Source organism: Rhagoletis pomonella, unplaced genomic scaffold (genome assembly GCF_013731165.1).
Source record: "Rhagoletis pomonella isolate Grant_MI unplaced genomic scaffold, Rhpom_1.0 Rhpom_scaffold_00002, whole genome shotgun sequence".
NCBI lineage: Eukaryota > Metazoa > Arthropoda > Insecta > Diptera > Tephritidae > Rhagoletis > Rhagoletis pomonella.
The window spans coordinates 6,167,701-6,188,954 of record NW_023458556.1 but is presented as its reverse complement, the minus strand read 5'-3'; the positions used below and the strand labels follow the sequence as shown (position 1 = coordinate 6,188,954).

The 21,254-nt window shown below is 38.4% G+C and overlaps 3 protein-coding genes across 4 annotated transcripts in view; 2 read left to right on the top strand and 1 right to left on the bottom strand.

Annotated features, from left to right (window-relative positions):
- Positions 1-21,254, top strand: part of LOC118732920 (intraflagellar transport protein 140 homolog) — a 192,858-nt gene that overhangs the window by 61,001 nt on the left and 110,603 nt on the right. The window lies entirely within an intron of this gene.
- The window catches only part of LOC118732918 (serine/threonine-protein kinase ATR), a 29,824-nt gene that overhangs the window by 3,448 nt on the left and 5,122 nt on the right, over positions 1-21,254 (top strand). The window contains exons 4-6 of one of the 2 annotated variants that reach the window (XM_036462043.1): positions 17-4,213; positions 4,278-5,006; positions 5,066-5,316. In XM_036462043.1, coding sequence (XP_036317936.1) covers positions 17-4,213; positions 4,278-5,006; positions 5,066-5,191 — 5,052 coding nt within the window. In that variant the 3' untranslated portion in view covers positions 5,192-5,316. Of the gene's footprint in view, positions 1-16; positions 4,214-4,277; positions 5,007-5,065; positions 5,317-21,254 lie in introns of those variants that run through there. The other variant, XM_036462044.1, reaches the window with a different exon arrangement.
- On the bottom strand, positions 15,673-19,592 carry LOC118732924. The gene is made up of 3 exons (XM_036462051.1): positions 19,156-19,592; positions 18,913-19,081; positions 15,673-17,252 (listed from the first exon to the last, which is right to left on the bottom strand). Exons 1-3 carry the CDS (start codon positions 19,518-19,520, stop codon positions 16,536-16,538), a joined length of 1,251 nt encoding a protein of 416 aa, XP_036317944.1. The 5' UTR covers positions 19,521-19,592; the 3' UTR covers positions 15,673-16,535.

Below are 21,254 nucleotides of genomic sequence, written 5' to 3'. Positions count from 1 at the left end.
TTCTTTGACCATACAGCAAACAGTCTCCGAGTTTCTCATCTACTTCAATCGCAATCCTCAGTTCGTTATGAAGGCATTTCAGTGTTTACTCTTCAACGATGGTGGTAGCTCTCGCGCTATAGCTTCCGACAGCAAAACTGGTGCCATTGTTCAATCTGAAAGTAATCACACAAGTGATTTTGCGAAATTTATAGCCGATCGGTTCTTGGGAGTAATCACCTACTTCGAGACTTGCCTTGCTGAACCAACGTTCGAGAAACCGTTAAAGGAGGAGGCACTCTATAGTCTCGGACAAATACTACGTTTTGTTGGCGCTAAACATGTCACACAATTCCGTTTTAAAATCATCGCCATGTTGAGTTTTGTTTTATCACTGCAGGATCGTCACTTGCAGGCAATCTGCTTAAAGATCTGGAACATTTTCCTACATATTGTCAACATTCAAGAGTTGGGCCCGTCGCTGAGCCGCATTGTGGCTTCACTGCAACCACTGTTGATGCATAGCGAAGTCGAGGTGAATGCCCTCTATGAGTTTGTGATACTAAAGAATGACAGCTTGCTGGGCGCTTACATTCCCGACTTATATTTCGTTGAACAATTGAAGGGAGTTACGCCTGCTATACGTCAGTGCGTTGCCCGCCAAACGGAGATATTGAAAAGTGAGCGCTCTACATTGCTCGACAAGATTGCGTTTCTTTACCGGCAAATCACCAATGAAAATTCGCAAGTGCGTATTTATGGTCTCACGTATTTGCGGAATTTCATTGCTACTCATCGTGCCGAAATTAACCATATGGTGCTTAGCGAAATGGTCATCGATCCCTTAATTGAGAATGTAGTAGATACACTAGTGGCTGGCTGCAAGCACGAAGACTCCAATTTGCAGCTTTCATCGGCAAAGTGCCTGGGTGAATTGGGCGCCATTGATCCCAGCTACATAACTACTAACTATACATTCGAGCAGCGCGATGATTTGCCGCTTAGTGTACACACAGATGGGTTTGCTATAATGGCACTTACCGAGCTCTGCCGCGCATATCAATTCCAAAAGGACACAAAATATGTTGACAATTTTTCCCTGGCTATACAAGAAACCCTAGCGGCTTGCGGTGTGTCGCCGCTTGAGAATAAAAAGTTGAATGTCTGGGAGTCGATGCCAGCGCGCATGCGGCAAGTGATGGAGCCGCTGCTTACATCTTGCTATACAAATTCACGTCGTGAGAGCACTTGTACCGATCATCCAATCTTTAACAGCGGTTACTGCCGCAGCTACTCAGATTGGGCATTCAACTGGGCAGCACGCCTTATTGATTTTGTGCAAACGGATGAAACCAAACACTTGCTGAATTCCTACAAGCCGAGCATCAAACGCGACAGCAGTATATTGGTCACATTTTTCCCCTATATACTTTTGCATGCATTGCACGATGGCACAGATTCGCAGCGTCAAAAGGTGTATGAAGAATTCGAAACGGTTTTCAGCTTCAGCAGCGTAGGCATCGTTGAGCAACCAGTCTATGAGGCGTCTGGACTGAAAGAGTTTGTCTCCGCCAAGTACGCGGCTGATCTTGCATCGGTGGGTGAATTAGCGAAGAGAACGGCATCCGGTCAGGTAATGCAATACGATGCGTTGGAGCACATTAGTCGCACTTGCACCAAACTCTGTTCAGAACAAATCGATTTCCTGCAGCGTTGGGTGCGTGAGTGGCAGCGCATCAACAGCATTGGTGCCAAAGTGAATGAAGAAGACAATAATTATAATCATGTGCGCGATTTTCTACGCCGCTTTGACAAACTTCTAATAGCAAAGGCGAACTATCATTCGAATGAGTATGCGCGGGCGCTTATGTACCTCGAAGCATACATTGAGGAGGCGGACTCACAACAGCGCTTGCAGGACCAAATTTCATTTTTGATTGAAATACATGGAGAACTATTGGACGCCGATTCTGTTGAAGGTGCCGTATATGTTAAAAAGAGCAGCCTAAGTCTTGGCGAGGAGATCATGGTCAATCGCATCGTAGACCGGCCACAAGAGCTGCAGACATGCTACGAGCAGTTGATGTGTAGCGATGAGCCCATCAGCCAGGAGCATATAAAGGGCATGATCAATTGCTACCTGCGCATGGACACGCCCGAAACAGCACTGTTGATCACAGATGGTCTGTGGCAGAAACTAACTGACCACTACACTGACGACTACTTTAAAGAATGCAAATCGGAGCTATTATGGCGACTTGGACGCTACGATGAATTGCAGGAGTTGCTCGAAGACTCCGTGGTGCGCCGTAAAACGTTCAACTGGAACATTCAATGTGCCGAGGCATTTCTACTCTATAGGCAGCCTATCGTGCATGTACAGACGCCAGATGCACCTACAACAATAACCGATTTCACTCTACGTTTGGATGAGATACGTCGGAACGTGTTGTCGACTATACACATCTGCTCGGGCGTTAAGCAGAAATCCTACCCTCATTCCTACGAAGATGTCGTAAAACTCCATTTGCTCAATGAGATGGAGAAGAATAAAGAGCTTACACATCAAGTGATTGCCAGTTTCGGGGTTGAAGCAAATGCTAGCCATTGTCTCACAAGCGTGCGTGATTTCTTCACCGATTGGGATAGGCGTCTGTGTGTGTTGCAGCCTGTGGTGCGCGTGATGGAGCCAATACTGTGTTTCCGTCGGAATCTTCTAATTGAAAGCAAGCGTCTTCTATCTGCGCAATCAGAAGGGGGCGCCGTCGACGTGTTACGCCAAAATGTCACTGACGCCATTGATGCCGAAATTGGCAAGCTGTGGCTGCGCAGCGTCCAGATGTATCGCGAAGCTGGAAGTCTGCAGCAAGCGCAACTGTGCATAATGAAAGCGGCGGAGTACGCACCAAAGACGCTTTTCATTGAAAAGGCCAAGCTCTTGTGGCAAAAAGGCGATCAGACTCATGCCTTCAAGTTGCTTGAGGAGCAGCTGGAACGCATCGAAGCACAGTGTGGACGTAATGTGCGCACACTCAACGCTGTGGATCGCGCGCTTTATGCGGAAGCGAAATACTTGCAGGCGACATACAGCGCCGAATCAATGAACAGCTGCGCCGAGTTGAATTTGCGCTACTTTCGCGAAGCCATTCTTGGCAATCACAATTCGGAGAAGTGCTATGTGCAGTTTGCGCAATACATGGAGAAAATCTATGAATCGTTCTCGGCCGAACAACAGCACGGCGATACAGGTCGCAAGCTGTTGCTCGATATTATGTTGAATTATGCCAAGTCATTAAAGAGTGGCTGCGAAAATGTGTACCAATCATTACCACGCCTACTCAGCATTTGGTTAGATTTCACTTCGCGCAGTGCATCCATGTCCGAGGCGGCCACAGGCGATCCAGCGCTCACAGCGAAGGCGAACAGCATGCAGGAACTGGCTAACAAAATGAACGAACTGATAAACAACTGTGCCAACGCCCTGCCAACGGCTATATTTTACACAGCTTTCTCACAACTGCTCAGTCGCATTTGTCATCCGTCAAACGAAGTTTTCGCCGTACTGCGCACCATCGTTATTAAGCTGCTGGAGCATTTTACACAGCAATCTTTATGGATGCTGTTGCCTATACTTAAGTCGTCACAAACTAATCGGGTGAAGCGCTGCAAACTGATTTTTACAGATTCGCGTCTGGCCAAACCAGCATTCCAAAAGCAATTAAATGATTTCAATATACTAGCCGAACGCCTAATCGAGCTGACAAACAAGGATGTGGCACACGATCGCACTTATGAACTGAGCACGCTTGTCAAACAACTACCAAAACTGTTTGAGGATCCGAAATTTTCCAATATTCTTCTGCCATTCGAAAAGTACATGCAAGCATCGTTTCCACTAACATCCACTTCATCATCATTGGACATAAATCTGTCGCTGGGAAACATTGAGAGATCATCATCATCATCGTCATCGTCCTCTTCCTCATCAGCGGCGACGTCGAGTCCTTTGTCAGTGCCATCAAATCCATTTCCCTACCAGCAAATCTATATTTCCGGTATTAAGGAGGAAATAGTCGTGTTGCGATCGGCTGCTAAGCCGAAAAAGATCAGCATTTTATGTAATGATGGAAAATGCTACGAAGTCATGGTGAAACCGAAAGACGACTTGCGCAAAGACTTTCGATTGATGGAGTTCAATGGGCTGGTTAAAAGGTTTCTGCATCAAGATTCACAGGTAAGTAGTTGTGTACTCCTGCCTCGAATGACTGTGCAATTTTTACCGATCCCTGCTTCTTCAGGCGCGTCATCGCTGTTTTCGTATTCGCACCTATGCTGCCATCCCCTTTAATGAGGAATGCGGTTTGGTGGAGTGGCTCCCAAAGTTGAATTCTTTCCGCGCTATTTGCAATTCGGTGTATCGCATGCGTGGCCTAGGTTTACCTGATCGCATGCTGCGCCAGTGCGCGTTACCCAGAACTGAGTCGCTAGAAAAAAAGCGTAGCGTATTTCTCGATACGCTTCTGCCCGCCCATCCGCCAGTATTTCAAGAGTGGTTGCGTCGTCGTTTCTGCACGCCGAACAGTTGGTATGAGGCGCGATGTGCGTACGTGAAAACTGTTGCAGTCATGTCCATGGTTGGCTATATACTCGGACTGGGCGATCGGCATGGCGAGAACTTGCTCTTCGACGAGACAAATGGCGATGCAGTGCACGTAGACTTCAATTGTCTTTTCAATCAAGGAGAGTTGTTTGCATATCCGGAATTGGTACCCTTCCGTCTGACACATAATATGGTCTTTGCCATGGGTCCGTTGGGTGTTGAAGGCATGTACCGACGATGCTGTGAGATCACAATGCGGGTGCTGAAAAAGCAATCGAAAACGTTAATGTCTGTGTTGAGACCCTTCGTCTACGATCTAGTGGCACTGAATCGCAGTTTTAGTGGAAAAAGTAAACCCTCATTGGAGCTGACCGATCCCAAGGCATTGATGGATGTTCGCCGCATTGAGGAGCGACTGCAGGGCTATGTAAGTTACTTAAAGGCCTAAAACTAAACGACACTTGTAAAAAATACATTTAATTGTAGGTGAAGCGCACTCAGGCCAACAGCATGCCGCTCTCAACGGAGGGACAAGTGAACTACCTAATAGCTGAGGCTACAAGTATTGATAATTTGGCAGCCATGTATATTGGCTGGGGTTCCTATATATGAAATTTAAATTAACGAATAAATATATGTTTTGTTTTTGTATTGAATTAGTTATTAACTAAAAGCGCTTGCATATTTTGCATTTAACGCCCGTTTGTATGTTAAGTTTTTTGTACTGCCTGAGATTTAGGAAAATAAATATGAAATAAAATGAATAAATGAACCTTTTGTTAGCTGTTTGTCAAAACATGGGGTTGTAAATACATACATATGCATGGGGTAAAGCTAGAATTTCAAGATACTAAAGTGCAGTGTCACATTTTCAAAAGTATCCTCCGAATTCCAATTAATTTGAAAATTTAAAAATGTAAAACCTGATTAACAGATCTATTCTGCGCTGGTAATAAAAAGTTTGTAACCGGTAAATAAAGTTTCTGTCAATGTTTTTGTGTTCTTGTAACCGGTAAATTTTGTTACCATCTAATAAGCTGGTAAGAAAGTATTGCCCCGTGAATTTGCACAATTCTTCAGAGCTAAATTGTTGAATATTTTAACTGCATTACCAATGTACCTAGAATCGCGGTGACAAGAACTGGTATCATTTTTTGGTAATACAACTTTCCGGTTACAAAATCTTCGGTAACGTACAGAATAGACCTGTAAAAGCAAACTCCCAAAAACAAAACGTTAGAACGTGCGTAATAAATTGTTTTTTTTTTTCGAATAACTGCTAAAAAGAACGTTCGGAAATGCATCATAAACAATTTTTTTTTGAATAACTGCAAAAAAACGTTTGGAAATGCATTTTTTCATCGAATAATTAAAATGCATTATACATTTTTTTTCGGGTAACTGCAAAAAAGAACGTTCGGAAATGCGTCATCAAGAATTTTTTCCGATTAACGGCATGACGAAAAAAGGTTAATTACATAAGTGCATTCTGCGAATTTGCATGCGTTCCCTTCCGAACCCAAGTCGAAAACCTGTTTTTTTCCCCGCCATCTGTGAGGTCGGCCAATGGCGTTAAAATTGGAAAAATGCATTCACTACCAGTGTTCGGACTCAACTCTGATAAGAAGTAGATTTACTCTGGTTTTTGAAAAACATTAGTCCGCTTGACTTCATCCCTTTACCGTACCTTTTTTCCATAGTTCACGTGACCACGATAACCAAAAGAATTCACAGTTAAAAAAAAACTGCCAACACTTTATTAAGGACACTCCAACCAGCAGAGGGACTACAAAATGATACATACTATTTTTCCATGGCTACCCCAGAAATGATATTTCGAGGAATAAAATATTTATAGTTGGCTTAGCTCTTGAAACGTCTTGCGGGGAAAATGGGCGTGATCCGCCCCCTTTCGTATGGTTGATGTGTAGCCAAACTTTGAAAATATCGCAGTTTTTCAGCGAAGTTAGTTTTGAAAATGGACTATTTTTGTTGTAGGCGCAAATAATCTTGCGCATTTTTATTTGACCACTCATTATTTCATATTTAGTCATCGATTTTCTTCATCAGTAATTGGATTTTTTTTAATTTGTAACAGAACAGGCTTTAGTATAAATGCAAAAATTTGGCACAGACCCTGTTATTTTTTAAAATTTTTTTATCTGTTAAAGTTTGATTTTTTTAATTTTTTCATTAAAAAATAAAAAAAGCTGGAATGATTAATTAATTTGTCAGAAACTATAAGCCCTATGGGAAAGTGATGTATACACGGTTTATGAAGAATTTCATTGGCTTTCATTTGCCGTGTTTTATACTTTTTATTATTATTTTTAAATTGGTTCGTAAGATATACGTGATTAAAAGGAACCAATTTTTGCTTTAAGCTGAATAAAGTTAAATTGCAAATATCTCGAAAAAGTATCCATAGAAAATAAAACTAACTCGATTTTCGGAATCACCGAGCAATTCTACATAGGATAGTGGCATCCACAGAAAATATAAATATTATTCAAGGACTTATATTATAAAAGTACTTTCATAATAATTATCATTGAGATACAAATTTTTATGTCTTCAAAGACCTTTATTTTGAGATTTATATTATAAAAGTCTTCTCATAATAATTATGAGTGCGAAACAATTTTAAGTTTTAAAAAGACGGGCCTTGTTCCGGATCATTTCGGGATTAGTTGGGGGACCAGCGCGGGGCTAGTTTGAGTCATTTGAGACTTAAAAAATTTTGTTGCGCTTATAATAATTATGAAAACACTTTTATAATATAAGTCTCAAAATAAAAGTCTTTTGCGGCTTAAGAATATTTATCTTAATTATCTTTATTTTATTTTTTACGAATAAGGCAATAAAATTATAAGAAAAGTGTTTGTTTACAAAATTACCTGTGCCAATCTGCCATAGTACGGTTGTTGCTCCCTTCCATACCGCAGTAATTTTGTATACAACTCTGAATGATCAAAATTCATGCTCCTTCTCATTATCAACCCTGATCAGACTTTACCACTGGGGAGTACTCAAAAAGGTTTATTACTATATATACATACATACTGTAAAACCAACCCAGAAACAACCCAGAAAACGTTCCTCACGCTTGAAAAATGTGTAATAGAAAGTGAATTCCTTCCACTTTTGGATCGTAAATGTCTTCTTCTTCGTGCCCGAAACAGCCCAGACTTGCCGGAAATATGCAAGAAGTCAGCTGTTGTTTGTTTACATCCGAAAGCGAATTTTGTAAAATACAAAAAATGGAAAATAGCACTAAAGTTTCAGAAATGTATGTAGGTATTTGCTAATTTTATTAGCCATGTAAGATAAATACACATAAAATCATTGTTTAGAGTTGATTTGTTGATTTCGGGCACGAAATGTGTTTTTTTTGCGTTCCTCACACTCTGGGCACTTTTGGCACCTGTTGACACATTTTTGACACTTGTGAGAGATAACGTATTTTTATGCTCTAATTACCGAAACAGCACGGAAAGCGTGTGGAACAAAACTATTATCCGAAACGTTTACATGCGAAATCGCGATTGAAGTTTGGAATGCAATTTCTCAAACACGCGAGGATAGAATTTCTCCAAAGTCTCTGAAAATGTTACTAGTTCACAAAATTCTTAAATTATTTAATTTTTAATGTTTATTGCTAATTAGTTTTGAGTTTATGAAGGATTTTATTTAGTAAAATTTTGTCGTAAGCGTCATTTGTCCACAATTTGGCAGCCACATTGTATGAAACACGACAAAGTGTGATCAAAATTTCTACTAAATTAATGACACTTACTTACTTACTTAAAACTTGCTTACTTATTTCAAAGTATATAACTGCATCTATAACTAAAAATCATCAAAATTGCGCTTACGACAATCTTTTACCCAGGCGACTATATGTACTTAATCAATGTTTTCCATATTAATAAAAAAAAGTGTTAGTATTAGTATACGTTTAAATTGAAATTTTCAGAAATTCAATTCAGTTCAATTCAGTGTTTATTGAGTCTATGATTACAAAAAATCTTACAGACTAGAATAAAATTAATAGGAGAAAAATTAAGAACTACACTAGGAGTACACAGATTCCATTAAACTTCTGAAAGACTGCCTATTAATAGAATAATAATCAGCACTTGCACATTAAGCACAATTTCGGCGCTTAAAATGTGACACAAAATATAAATAAATATACTGACTTTGGCAACATACTGTCAGAAAAGCAGTTACCATCTGACACGATTTTTTTTAATTTTTTAGCAACTGTAACAATTTGTGATCAAATCCCATAGTAGTTTTTATTTTTAAACTAAAGGGTTGAAAATTCAACTTTATTCCTCTAAATTGGAATTTTTGACCATAGTGCAGCGGTGGCAGCGTGTTGCAACTGTAAAACGCCAACTCTTTATGCAACTCAATGCCAACTCGAATGACAATAAGAGCAGCAATGCGGAATCGTTCCATCAGCGTATGATGCAGTTGGGCATATAACACAGATTACAATCCGACTTACAATTGCTTGGCCACCACAGCATGGCGCTGCATCGAGGACTCAGCTGGATTCCTTGGCTACAGCTTCGAGTGCGAGGGATTTGGTTGCCTTCATTTCAAATAGCGGTAACTGACTATACATAACTGTTGTAAGTACATGTATGGGGTCGTGTATCGCGCTGTTTACATACTTAAAGGATGTTGACGTTGGCAACGGTAGATACATACATACGCACATGCAAACATACATACATATTTACATACGTACCCTGCAGTGAAAAGCTGAACGAGTATGCACAAATTCTAGTTCATGAACTACTATTTAGGGATAAAAGTCATACCAGCTCGTTATGAACTATAATCATACCGGTACCTCGTAGAAAAAACTAAACTATTTAGTTGGTAGAAATTCTAGTTCGAAAACTGGTATTAAATGGGGAAGTCATACCAGTTCGTCATGGACCAGAATTATACCAGTTCTCAGCAGTGAAGGGGTTGTATTATTTTTGTTGTTATTTAATTTTGGTTATTTTTTTATTAAAATATAGTTCATTCTTTAACAAAAACCGTGTAAATCCAACGTGTTTCCAACTTTTTGGAATATGAAAAAAAAAATCAACAAACCTTCGAACAAATTTCCAGCTTTTTTTAAAATTCGAAAATATTACCATAATTTTTAGCCATTTGAAACTTGTACTTTATTCTACTAGAATTTAATGTGCTACAAAACTGCATACTCATTTATTGCATAAGTTTTTAAGGCCGTGTCACTCGATTGGTACATTTGTACATATTTGTATATTTTTATATTGGGCTATTGCTACAAAATAAAAAAATTGGAACAATTCTTTTTTTTTTGCAGTCAAAAAATGGCCCAATAGAGCGATGCTCTATTGAAAAATTTAAACAAATTATTTTTCGTGATTGGGATAACGAAAAATATTTCGGTATTCACAAAATTGGGATACGATTTGCACCAAATTTCGGCAAATACCAAATCGTGTGACACTGCCTTTAAACTTGTATTTATACGCATGTTATTAAAGAATGAACTATAAAAAACTAACCAAAATTAAATAACAACAAAAATAATATTTTAAAACTTGTCAAAATTTGCTGCGGCTAAATTTTTGTCGACTACTGTACATTAGTTGAATATGATTACTCGGCCGTGCTATCATAGTAGCCGCTAAGTGCATTTTAAATATTTCAGGCAATAGCCTTACGCGATTATCGCGAAGCATTGATTTAAGATTACTTTTATTTTTTGTTGTTTGTATGAAATATTTTATTTTATATCAGTATTTTTCTTTTAATCAAACTATGTTGAAATAACTGTGAAAATAAAAAAATATTTTGTCAGCCTAATTTGATACCTGAGATGTGCTTTCAGAATAATCCAACTTTTAAATATTAAATATTTTGCGAGTTTGAACGTAATTTTTATTCCAGAAAACATCTTAATTGAATGCACATTTGGAAAATACGTAGAAACTACTAGTTCTTATAACGTCACATATACCTGTAAAATGCTTCAAACAAATTTTCTCTAGAAGTGCGTACAAACCCTGATTTACTACTTTTAATGTTGCTCCTTCTTGTAGTCAGAATATTTCGATCGTGGTATCGAATAAAATTTTTTTCGACAATGGTTCTGATAGTTGCTCTCACTTAATTGGAGCCACCTAAATTCAATTGCGTCCCCCATTTTGCCCGATTAGCTCCATTTTTAGAGATAGCGGTACTTGAAACTTTGCTTAAATTTTAACTATTTTATAAACAAAACTCCCTCAGTTTTGAAGATGTTTTATTAAAATTTTGCACAAGATTGTATTTGAACACTACCATCACTATCTCTTAAAATCATCGAAATCGGTTCACTATAACATCTAGCTGATTATTCAGAGCCGTTGTTTTTCGTTATAACTCTTACAATTAAGCCGGTAAAAATTTAGTACAGGTTCACTTTAACATATATATTCATTTTTCAGATATGAAGTTAGAGTTATAGCGCAAAAACACATATCTGAGTAATTAGTTGTATTGGAGCTATACGTTAAAGTGGACCTATTTCGATAATTTTAAGGAATATTTAAGGTTATTTAATTAATAAAATAAGGTTAATTTTTGTAAAATAACTTCAAAACTGAGAGAGTTATTTTTAAAATAGTTAAAATTTAATCAAATTTTCAAGTACCGTTATCTCGAAAACCGGAGGCAATCTGTTAAAGGGAGTAATTAAGTTTAGAAGGCTGCAATTAAGTGAGTTCACCATTCAAAATCTTTGCTCAAAATTTACAACTAAATGTTTATTTCTCGTTTAATTTTTGCAGCACTTGATGAAAATGAATCACACTTTTACTTATCGATTTATTAAAAGATATCATAGAATAGAATCATATACAAAACATATATAGGTGTGCCCACAAATTAAAAAATTAAACTTTTTGTTTTGAAAGTGTACCTGTTTTTTAGATTTTCCCATATACATATGCAAATAAAAAATAAAAAAAAAGTATTCGCCGACTGAGATTCGAACTCGGACCCTCGAATGGCGCGCAAGAGCTTTGTACTGGGGCCATTGCTACTAGTATTTCTACTGCTGGTGCAGGAGCGGACAATTGACACATTGAAAAAGGATACAACGTGAAAACGTGGACTGAAACGCAAACTGGTAGGATTCCAGATCAAAACTGGTAGCTTTTCCTGCAGGGTACTTATATATCATGTTCTTGTACCGTTAAAAATTCAAGTTCATACATACATATGTACATACATACGACTAGCAACAAATATTGATTGAACGAATAGCGGCTAAAGAGGCGCAATCAGTTGCAGGCGGCGGCTACTGTTGTTACCGCTGTCGCCACCTATTGTTGCCACTTTCCAACGGGAGATTCTCTCGCTCTTGTTCCAATCACTTTATAGATCTTCCGTTTGATGTTATGTACTATTGTTGCTGGCTGCGTTGTTGCTGTGTTTGCTCGTGTCGCTCCCTGCGATTGTGAACGCTGCAGGTCTCCGTTTTTGTTTTTATTTTTTTTTTGTCTTTTCGCCAGTGCAATCAGTTAAATGCTCAACTATCGTACGTGGCATGGATGGTTTCCTCTGAATTTGACTCGATTTGTGTTGTCACCGTAGTTTTGTGGTTGTACCGTTTGGCTGAGTTGCTGCAGCTACTTCTGATAGGGCTACTAACTAAATATTGCTGTTGTTAACTGTGTCTGTTGCCCATGCCAGTGATGTGAACGTGTTGAGAACGGGTGATGCTGGCGTTGTTTACGTACATGTTGACTGTAGTTTCAGGTCGGGTACATGACATCGAATCGACTCCAACTCCACCTCTGTTGGCCAATAACCACCCAGCTGCGATTGGCTTAATCCCAATACTTAAGGACATTTCGCTATTTCTTACATTGCACTATGGTCTGGTGACTACTATTTGCGGGCCAAAAGTCCAGAGGTAACCAAATTGATTTGAAACTTGGTGTTTGGGGGTTTTTGTTGTCGCTGATTTCGAATCTGATGCTAGATTTTTTAAATTCAAAATGGCCGATCCAATATGGCGACCAAATTTTATAATTTTCTCCTTTTCACCACAAACTCATATAAATGCGGGTCTTCGAGGTCGCTGATTTCGAATCTGATTACAGATTTTTGAAATTCACAATGGCCGCTCCAATATGGCGACAAAGTTTTACATTTTTCTCCTTTCACCAAAAACTTTTATATAAGGGTGTTTTCGAGGTGGCGATGTCAGATTTTTTAAATTTAAAACGCGGGTCCAATGTGGGGTTATCGGACTCGGAGCAAAAAAATTTAAGTTCAAAATAGTAGACCACATTTTTGCTATTCATACAAATTTGTACTTAAGTATTTACTTGAAAAGGCACTAGCACAACAACTTATAATTAGGCTAGGTAAAAAAGTTAAAAAAATAATATAACGCAAAAGTTCGAACAAAAAATGCAACCATGAATTTTTCACCTATTTACTTGTATATGTATATTTTTGCTCTTTCCTTGAAGTAGGTGTTATATTCTTCGGGGAGCACTCCTTTAATAACATTTGGCAGCAAAAAGTTTAAATCGGCGTTTTTTTGGCATCTTAGCTGACTGCGTCTTTTCAAATATCGAAAAGTATGGCAAAACACACGTAGAAGTTTTCTTCGAAAAAAGCTCATTATGTATTCAAACAATGCAAAAAAGTGTAGCATGATTTTTAGCCCAAGAACTCGTTTTAAAAAAGAATGTATTTTATTTTATTTAGCAAGCTATATTCTAGCTTTCTTTTTGTTAATAAAAAAATATCACCTTCATTATACTTTTCCATTATATTTTTTGAAGTGCCTTTATGACTCGAAGACAAGAATGCTGACCACGAAATTATTATTTTTTTAATTTTTTGTAGAAATGTAAACTTTAACAGCTGATATCTCAATGGAAAAGCTCTTTAAGAAAATAGGGAGTATGCACTTTTTTACTCTGGAGAAATAATTTAGTGAAGGGATGAAAATCACTCGGTTTATCGATACTTTAAAAAATGACTTTTGGCAAGCCTACTATTTGCTATTTTGCCAGACCATAGTGCATTGGTTCGGTAATGTTCAGAGCGTCTATGCACTGTGTACTATTCCCTTGCTCCTTTGAGTGAAAAAACTTGCTAAATATAGTGAAGAAGGCAGGAAGAGGCTAGCATTGGATCGTTTGAATAAGTTATGTTTGTATATCTTTTCTGTGCTTTGACACTGGATGCAGAAAGGGTCTGCCAGAATGCACACTCAGTGAATTCCCTCTCTTGCACCATGGTAATCACCGCCCAATCCTTTGTACTACTTCTATGAGCACTTGGGGCGCACTCACGAGCGGTGCTCCCATCATGATATCAAAGTCATTCTAGTCGAATAATTCAAGATCTGGAGAAAATCCTGTAGGCGAAACGAACTGAAATAACTGGAGAAGATGAGCCCGAGCCAAGAACGACGGAGTCAATATTGCACATTCCCGCCTACGACGAGATACGAGTTGCATGCTTGTAAACTGAAATTTGACTATGTGCCAACTCTCTACATATCGTCGTTTAAAGTACAAATCCGCGTATCGTGGTTCTGCAAAATCTCGTAACTGACATTTGTGCCAAAAAAGATATTTGCTCACCGGAAGCTCGTGGCTTCAAAACCTTAACCATTTATAATAAAATATCGATACTTAGATAAAAGAAGAAGAGATAATTCAGTTTAAAAGAGGGAAGGGTTTTGAATTAAGACAAGTTTTACTCTCTCCCATAAAATTAGAGGTTTTGCATTTTCTTGTTATATTCATATATGTATACATACTATATACATTGTATATATAGCATACAAGGCCTTATCGAGCGAATTGCACCAAGGGCTAAGGCCCACCGTAAACGAACTGATGAATGTGGTCCTTTGTCGATTTTAAAGCTTAACCTGACCTATGATGTCGGAATTTGCGTTTATCAGATGGAGGCAGTCTAATAACCTAATTCGGCGGAAAGTTCTACCTCGTTTGTATTCATTTCACCCAACTTCAGAGCATTTATTACATACTTTTAAGTTCATTGTAAGTCACTGTGCAACATGTCCGATACATTGTTGTTGCGACAATTGCTTTTATTACATTTCTCTAGTCATGGAAGTTGATAGCTTGTTGCTAACCAATGTCTTAGCCACTGTTTGGCGTATTTCACTTTGCTACTGTTTGGTCACGTTCAAATTTTGTCAACACAATCTGTGTGAGCTCATCGCATCTGCTGCTGCGCTCTGGCTGTAACCAAACGGCAAACACCAACCAACCAACACACAACAACAGCAACACCCCTGCCAGCTACAACAACATGTGCATTTTGCATGTAACTAAGTATGTAGTAACATGGCCTGTTTAGCTTAACGTCATTTCCAGGCTGCCTTGGTTTTCTAGGCTTTCTGGGCGCTAATCTAACAGCTGCCATCAGCGCCAGTTCTTGCATTGTATCAGCTGCTGACGGCTGCTGCCTTATGACCGCCTTCGCAGCGGAGGTAATACGCCTGGAAATGGAAGCCGCTCTGACTTCGACGGTTTGCTCGCTGCCACTTTGCGTTGTCCTATTTATTGTTGCCGCTACATTTGATGCTGAGCAGCAGACATCAGACAGCAGAGAAATGTACGCTTTGCCGAGATTGCAGTTTCGTTCATTTTTAGTTTCCAGAAACGTATAGAAACACGCAATAAAAAGATACGTTATTTTTTCCGAATAATGAAAAAGCGTATATGTGAAGTGCCGAAGGAAAGCGTAGTCAACGAAAAACTCAATCTGAAAAATTTCAGAAAAACATCCGAAAAACAGGAACAACAAAAACTTACAAAACTCTGTAGGGAATCGCAAGCGAAGCGCAAGGAAAAACATAAGAATAATGTATTGATTAAACCATACCTAACTAGATAGGGAGCCTCAGAGGAAAAGGGTATAACTTTGGATATGACACAGCATTTAAAAAAAAAATATAAGAATACAAAACACTCTTAAAGTTGGTTATGTTCAAACTATTACGAATATGAGATGGAATCGACAAAAAATAGTCTTGCAGATTTGTTGCAAAATTTTTTTATTTAAAAAATCTTAAATATAGACCTTTTTACACGATATTCTAAGCAACTTATTGCAACTTTTTAAAATAAAATATCATATAATTATCCTAACAACTAACAAACCTGACCATTGAAGTTAATAGGTTTGTTCGTCGAGCAAAAAATTTGTACGAATTTGTACGAATTATCACGATTTTTGCCCAAATCGCGTTCGTGCAGACCAAAAAACTATCCAACACTCAAAAATTGTGAGAGCAAAGTGACAGTTCTCTTGGAGAGAAGTGGCAAATTCTTGCTGGAAAAAATTTTGCCAGCAAGAATTTGCAAACACGAAATACATGTGGTTATGGTGCATGGTTGCATTTTTGTCTACAATAATTTGAATAAATTAGTTCGTTAAATATAAAAATTTATAAAAAATTTATGAAAAAAGGAAGTAAATAATTGTTGATATAATTAATTTAGTTAATTCCATTGATTTGAACTTAATTCGGCTGAAAAAAATGGTATTCGCAATCGGAATGCAATTTCAACCAGAGTCGATTTGAGAAACCCGACAGCTAGTACGATGAAGAAATTGAAATGTATGTTAAAGAAAGTCAGAGCAACAAGAAATATACATGTATATCCTGTTTTTGGCCATCCGAAAGAATTTTAAAAATTCTATAAAAATTTTTTATGTTTGAAATGCAACCGTGGACGCCAGCTGGCAGGGGAACTTGCAAATTCCTGCAAATTTGTGTTCGTGCAGAAATTTGCAAGTTTCTCAACATGAGAGAGAATTTGAGAGAATTTTTTCTTACTTTCTGATATTTTGAGTGTTGGATAATTCTTGCTGGATTTTCGACGAACAAACCTAATAATATTCGTCGTACTCAATCCCAAACCCCCATTTTATCGAATTCTCTCAAAGTGTACCGCAGCGTTTCTGTCAGTTGCACGGAAGCAAACAATTCTTCAAGTTTTTTGGCCGCAAAATCTGCGTCAGCCATATTATCCAAAGTACTATCACTAGCTACTTCTTTATCCTGTACAACGAGCGGGTAGATGCCGTAATTAACGAACAGCCCATAGCTAGCGCGTCTGCGCACTTCACCGCAGATTTGTTGAAAGCTCGGCAAAGGATTGTAGTTGAGTTCGACAAGTTTAGCGCGAAAATGATGGTAATACTCCTTCAACAATTCATCGCGCTTATTTTTCAATACGTCCAATCGCAAGCTGGTGTATAGGAAATAATTCAAATCAACGCCCGGACTGGTCCACACTGTCATCTGATAATCGATAAATATACAATCTTGCACCTGATGATTGTCATCGTATTTGAAGAGTATATTATTGACCCAAAGATCACCATGATTTAGAACGCGAAATGTGTCATCTGGAGAAGGTGCCTGAGCGCGCACCAAATTATCGGCTATGTTTTCAATGTATTTTTGCAATTTCTCAGCAATATCCATGTAATCGGGCCATTTGGAGATGAGCTGCAGTAGAGCGTTGGCACTTCGGGAGAAAAATCGCAGCAGGAAGCCGTCAGGTTTGAGTGCGTTGCGGGACAGCATGCCGCGGTTGTAGAGCTGGGGTATATGTGGGTCCTGCGGATGGGATAGTAAATCATTAAAATAAAACAAATAAGACAAGCGCCATTTTAGGAATAACTAGTAACTTCACAAAAGAACAGTGGTGGCCCTAAAGCTGAGAGGAGAAAGCGAAGGAAATGCTACTGTTTTAATAACTTGCTAAATTATGCACTTCACTTTATCAGGACCAAGGAAAACACAATATCCGATCTTCTTATTTGTGCGAGGCACACAATTAAAAAATGAGTAATATAAAGCCTATCGTTGTATTATTCGGGAAGTATTATTTTTTCATTTCGTGAGAGTTGGCGTTTGGCCAGCTAAAGAAGCTCTACTGACCGCGCGGTCGAGTGTTGGCCAGAAAGCTATGCAACTTTGTCTGTCGCGGTTTTCGCCCAGCTCTCACTGAGCTGACTAAAACCCATCTCTCCAAGATTACTTAGTTCACGCTTCCATGTCAGGAAAGATGACCTCAAGAGTGCCTTGCTTAGCCAATTAATCAGCTATCCAGTTTCCTGTCATGTCTCTGTTTAATTTGGAAGTAATACGAGGTTACCAAGGGGCGTTTTCTGACGAGGCCATACGCGATCATGGAACCCAGATGACCGCTTTCCTGTCAGAGTGAAATTTGCCCGTATTGTTGATATTACACTGGTATGTAGCCAGTAAGTTCGATATATTGTACACTGATAGTCTAATGCCAGATTAGCATTGAAAAATGCTGACTCTGTAGCTGTGGAAAAATTGGACCTATTTCTATTTTGCAAGCGACAGATAAGACGCTTTATCTTATTTTCGCTGCTGTTTCTGACACAACCAACCTCTTCCAACTCTATGTACTATCCAACATCGACCATCCTTGAATATCTTCACTGGACCTCGGTTTCAGAGTCTGCCACATACCGATCCGTTTCTTCAGGAATAAAGTCGAAGTTTTCAAAAATTGCTGAGAGATCATAAGCCTGGTTGAGGGAAAAAACCAATGACTGCGACAGCTTACTCCGTATTGCTTACACTGAGCCAAAAGCACAATGGTTTTTTCAACCAAATTGTAGTTTGGTTTTTTCATGGTTAATAAGCCGATTGAAAGCAATGTGATTCAAGCAGTACGAATGCGATACATAATTTTGATTTTGTTCGGTTTTTCGTTCTTCTTTATCACGAAAAAGCATCTGCGAAGTGTAGAACCAAATTAAACGACGAAGAAAATTGATTCAAGTTGAACATCTAAAGACAAATTTATAAAGCGGCTGTAGCTGAGTGTGTAGAGATGCTTGATTATAAAAATTTTTCTTTTGTATCACCGAATTATGAAAAAGCCCCTGTGAAGTGCAGAGCATAACCGTATTCAAACGAAAAAATCGATAACCAAAAGTTTGGTTAATGTAAACAAAAGTGTGGTTAATGTTACCAAATAATTGTTGAAAACATCAACCAAGGCATTGTTAATATTAACCAAAAATCACACTGATTCCTTTTCAAGTTTGAATTTGGTAATATTAACCAATTTTTGGTTGAATTTTTGCTGTGTACGAGTACGACGCTAGCACTAGAGTTGGGGTTGACATTCAGCTTATTCTAACAGGGACTTTACCAGTGGACCCATGCAATATAATTGGCCGATACAAATACATACTCGTACTTTGTTTTTGATATTGCTAAATATCTCGCCTACCTTCTGTGCGAGATGCATTGAGACTGCGTGAAATTGCCCAATGCGTTTCATCACCAAGCGCGCATGCTTCTCATTCAATCCTCGTTCACGCGATGCCATCTGGTAACCGCACACATTTAGATCCTCGAAGGCTAAGCAATTCACAGGCCTTTTAATGGCGTGATAGAGACTACAATAGGTAAAAAACGCTAGTTGAAACATTTTTTTTTTCTGTATAAAGAACTACAGTGTTAGTATACATACCGCCCACCGAAGCGCTCGCCCGACTGCAGGAACAGCGAGAGTTTTGGTAACATCTCCTCGAATATTGTCTTTTCCTTTACAAATACGCTAATTTCATCCAGGAAATCAATTCCATCCATGGGAGGTAGACATTTAACGATCACAGATAACTCTCCATGCTTACCCGACACTGCTAACTCGTATTGCACTTTCATGCGATATACCAAGCTGCAGTAGTTCTCGCCTGCAGCACTGCCTAAACTGAAGCTAGCTTTTATGATTTTAACATTTGTTTCCCGCAATGCATTTTCCGTCACATCCTCAATGAATTGCAAATTCAAATACTCCGGCGGTTTGGCAATATCTTGGCTATACTCAAAAGTCATTTCAGTTTTATCGAAGTTCACAACGATTTGCGGATTATTGAGTATCTTACGTTGTTAAATTTCAACGATGCGAGAAATATTACGAATTTAAATTAACTGGAAACGTGTAGTTCGTTTCAAATGACTTAAATACCTGTCCGATGAAGGCATATCGCTCTGTATGTTTTTCATGAGCGTAAACAAGGGGCGGCTGGTTTTGGGGGTTTAAAAACCTCTTGATATTTCCGAAACGAATAATTGAGTAAAGCAAAGTGAAATTTGTTTAGGGACTCTTTTCTGTGTGTGTTTTTGGCGCTTGAACGCTTAAATAGGCATATGGCCCAAACTCAGCCTCTGCAGGCTGTCTACCACATTTTCTGGCTGACACAGATACAATATTTATAAAATTTGTGACTTGCTTTTCATCATTTTCCCCCTCAGGCTAAGTACATGACCTAGCGATTCGCATCGCTCGATGCGCTTAAAATCGCTACTAGCGATCAAATTCAAATGGCGGTGTTTATGATGCAGCGATTGATACCGCCATAAGTGTTTGTGCAATTGATCGCTGGTAGCGATTTTGATCGATTATAATTAAGCCTATGTTACCGGTATTTTGAAAATTTTGCTAATTGTATAACGATTACTTATGAAGAACTGCACACCAGAACAAATTAAAGTAACTAAGGATTTTTATAAGATCGTTTTGATTATTATGATATTTAATTAAGATTTTTGATTTCAATATGAAATCTCACGATCTCTCGAAAACGGCATCTCACGGAATGGTTGAGTACATACATACATATGACAATTTTACCGGGAATAAATCTCCATACAAATTAGAATCCTTTTGTTAATTCTAATTCACATCCAAAGCCCCCATAAAAGAATTTTTCGGATGCACCCATGCTGTTGTTGTTAAATTATACATGTGTACACATGAATGTATGTACAATAGGGTGGTCCTCAAAAATTAAATGAACGATTTTTTTCAGTCTCCCCCATTCAGTCGGTAATACCACGGCCACAGATATCACATACAACTTTTGGTCCCGATTGGAGACGATTAAGTCCTGTCGCACAGGGGGCAAAGTAGAGATTCCTCTAATAGAGACTCAAAAAATTTAAATTATTATTTTTTTATTCTAATACTCAAAATCGTTACTACGTGGCCGAAGATGTCACATATAAAATTTGGTCCCCATTGGAGTCGGTTAAGGCGTGTCACAAAGGGGCTAAAGGCCGCACTCAAAAAATTAAAAATTTTGTTTTTTCCCTTAATACTCAAAATCGATACTGATAAAGTCGAGGATATCACTTATACAATTTTGGTTCCGATTGGAATCGGTTGTCTGAACGATACGCCTTAACCGCCTTCAATCGGGACCAAAATCTATATTTGATATTTTCGACTATAGTAGTATCGATTTTGGGTATCAGATGAAAAAAAGTGAATATAAATTTTTTGAGTCCCCATAGAAGAATCTGAACATTGCCCCCTGTGCGATACGCCTTAACCGTGTCCAATGGGGACCAAAATTTATACATATGTGATATCTTCGACTATATTAGCATCAACGTATGGGGTGAGGCTTAGGAAATCTGATACAAAAATTCCTACATTTAAGAACCACACTAATAAAAATACGTCGAATTTGTATTATACTTACACATATAATCATGGGCGTATCCAGATCGAAATTTATGGGGTGGGGGGCTATACAAAAAAAAAACTTTTCAAAACCAATACCT

What these genes read in the sequence shown, in the direction of transcription:
- LOC118732924 (XM_036462051.1), bottom strand. Translation starts at nt 19,520, where the DNA reads ATGACTTTTGAGTATAGCCAAGATATTGCCAAACCGCCGGAGTATTTG. An exon ending in GGCGAGCGCTTCGGTGGGCG is followed by an intron (nt 19,082 to 19,155) that starts GTATGTATACTA and finishes TACCTATTGTAG; the next exon opens with TCTCTATCACGCCATTAAAA. An exon ending in CAATGCATCTCGCACAGAAG is followed by an intron (nt 17,253 to 18,912) that starts GTAGGCGAGATA and finishes TCCCATCCGCAG; the next exon opens with GACCCACATATACCCCAGCT.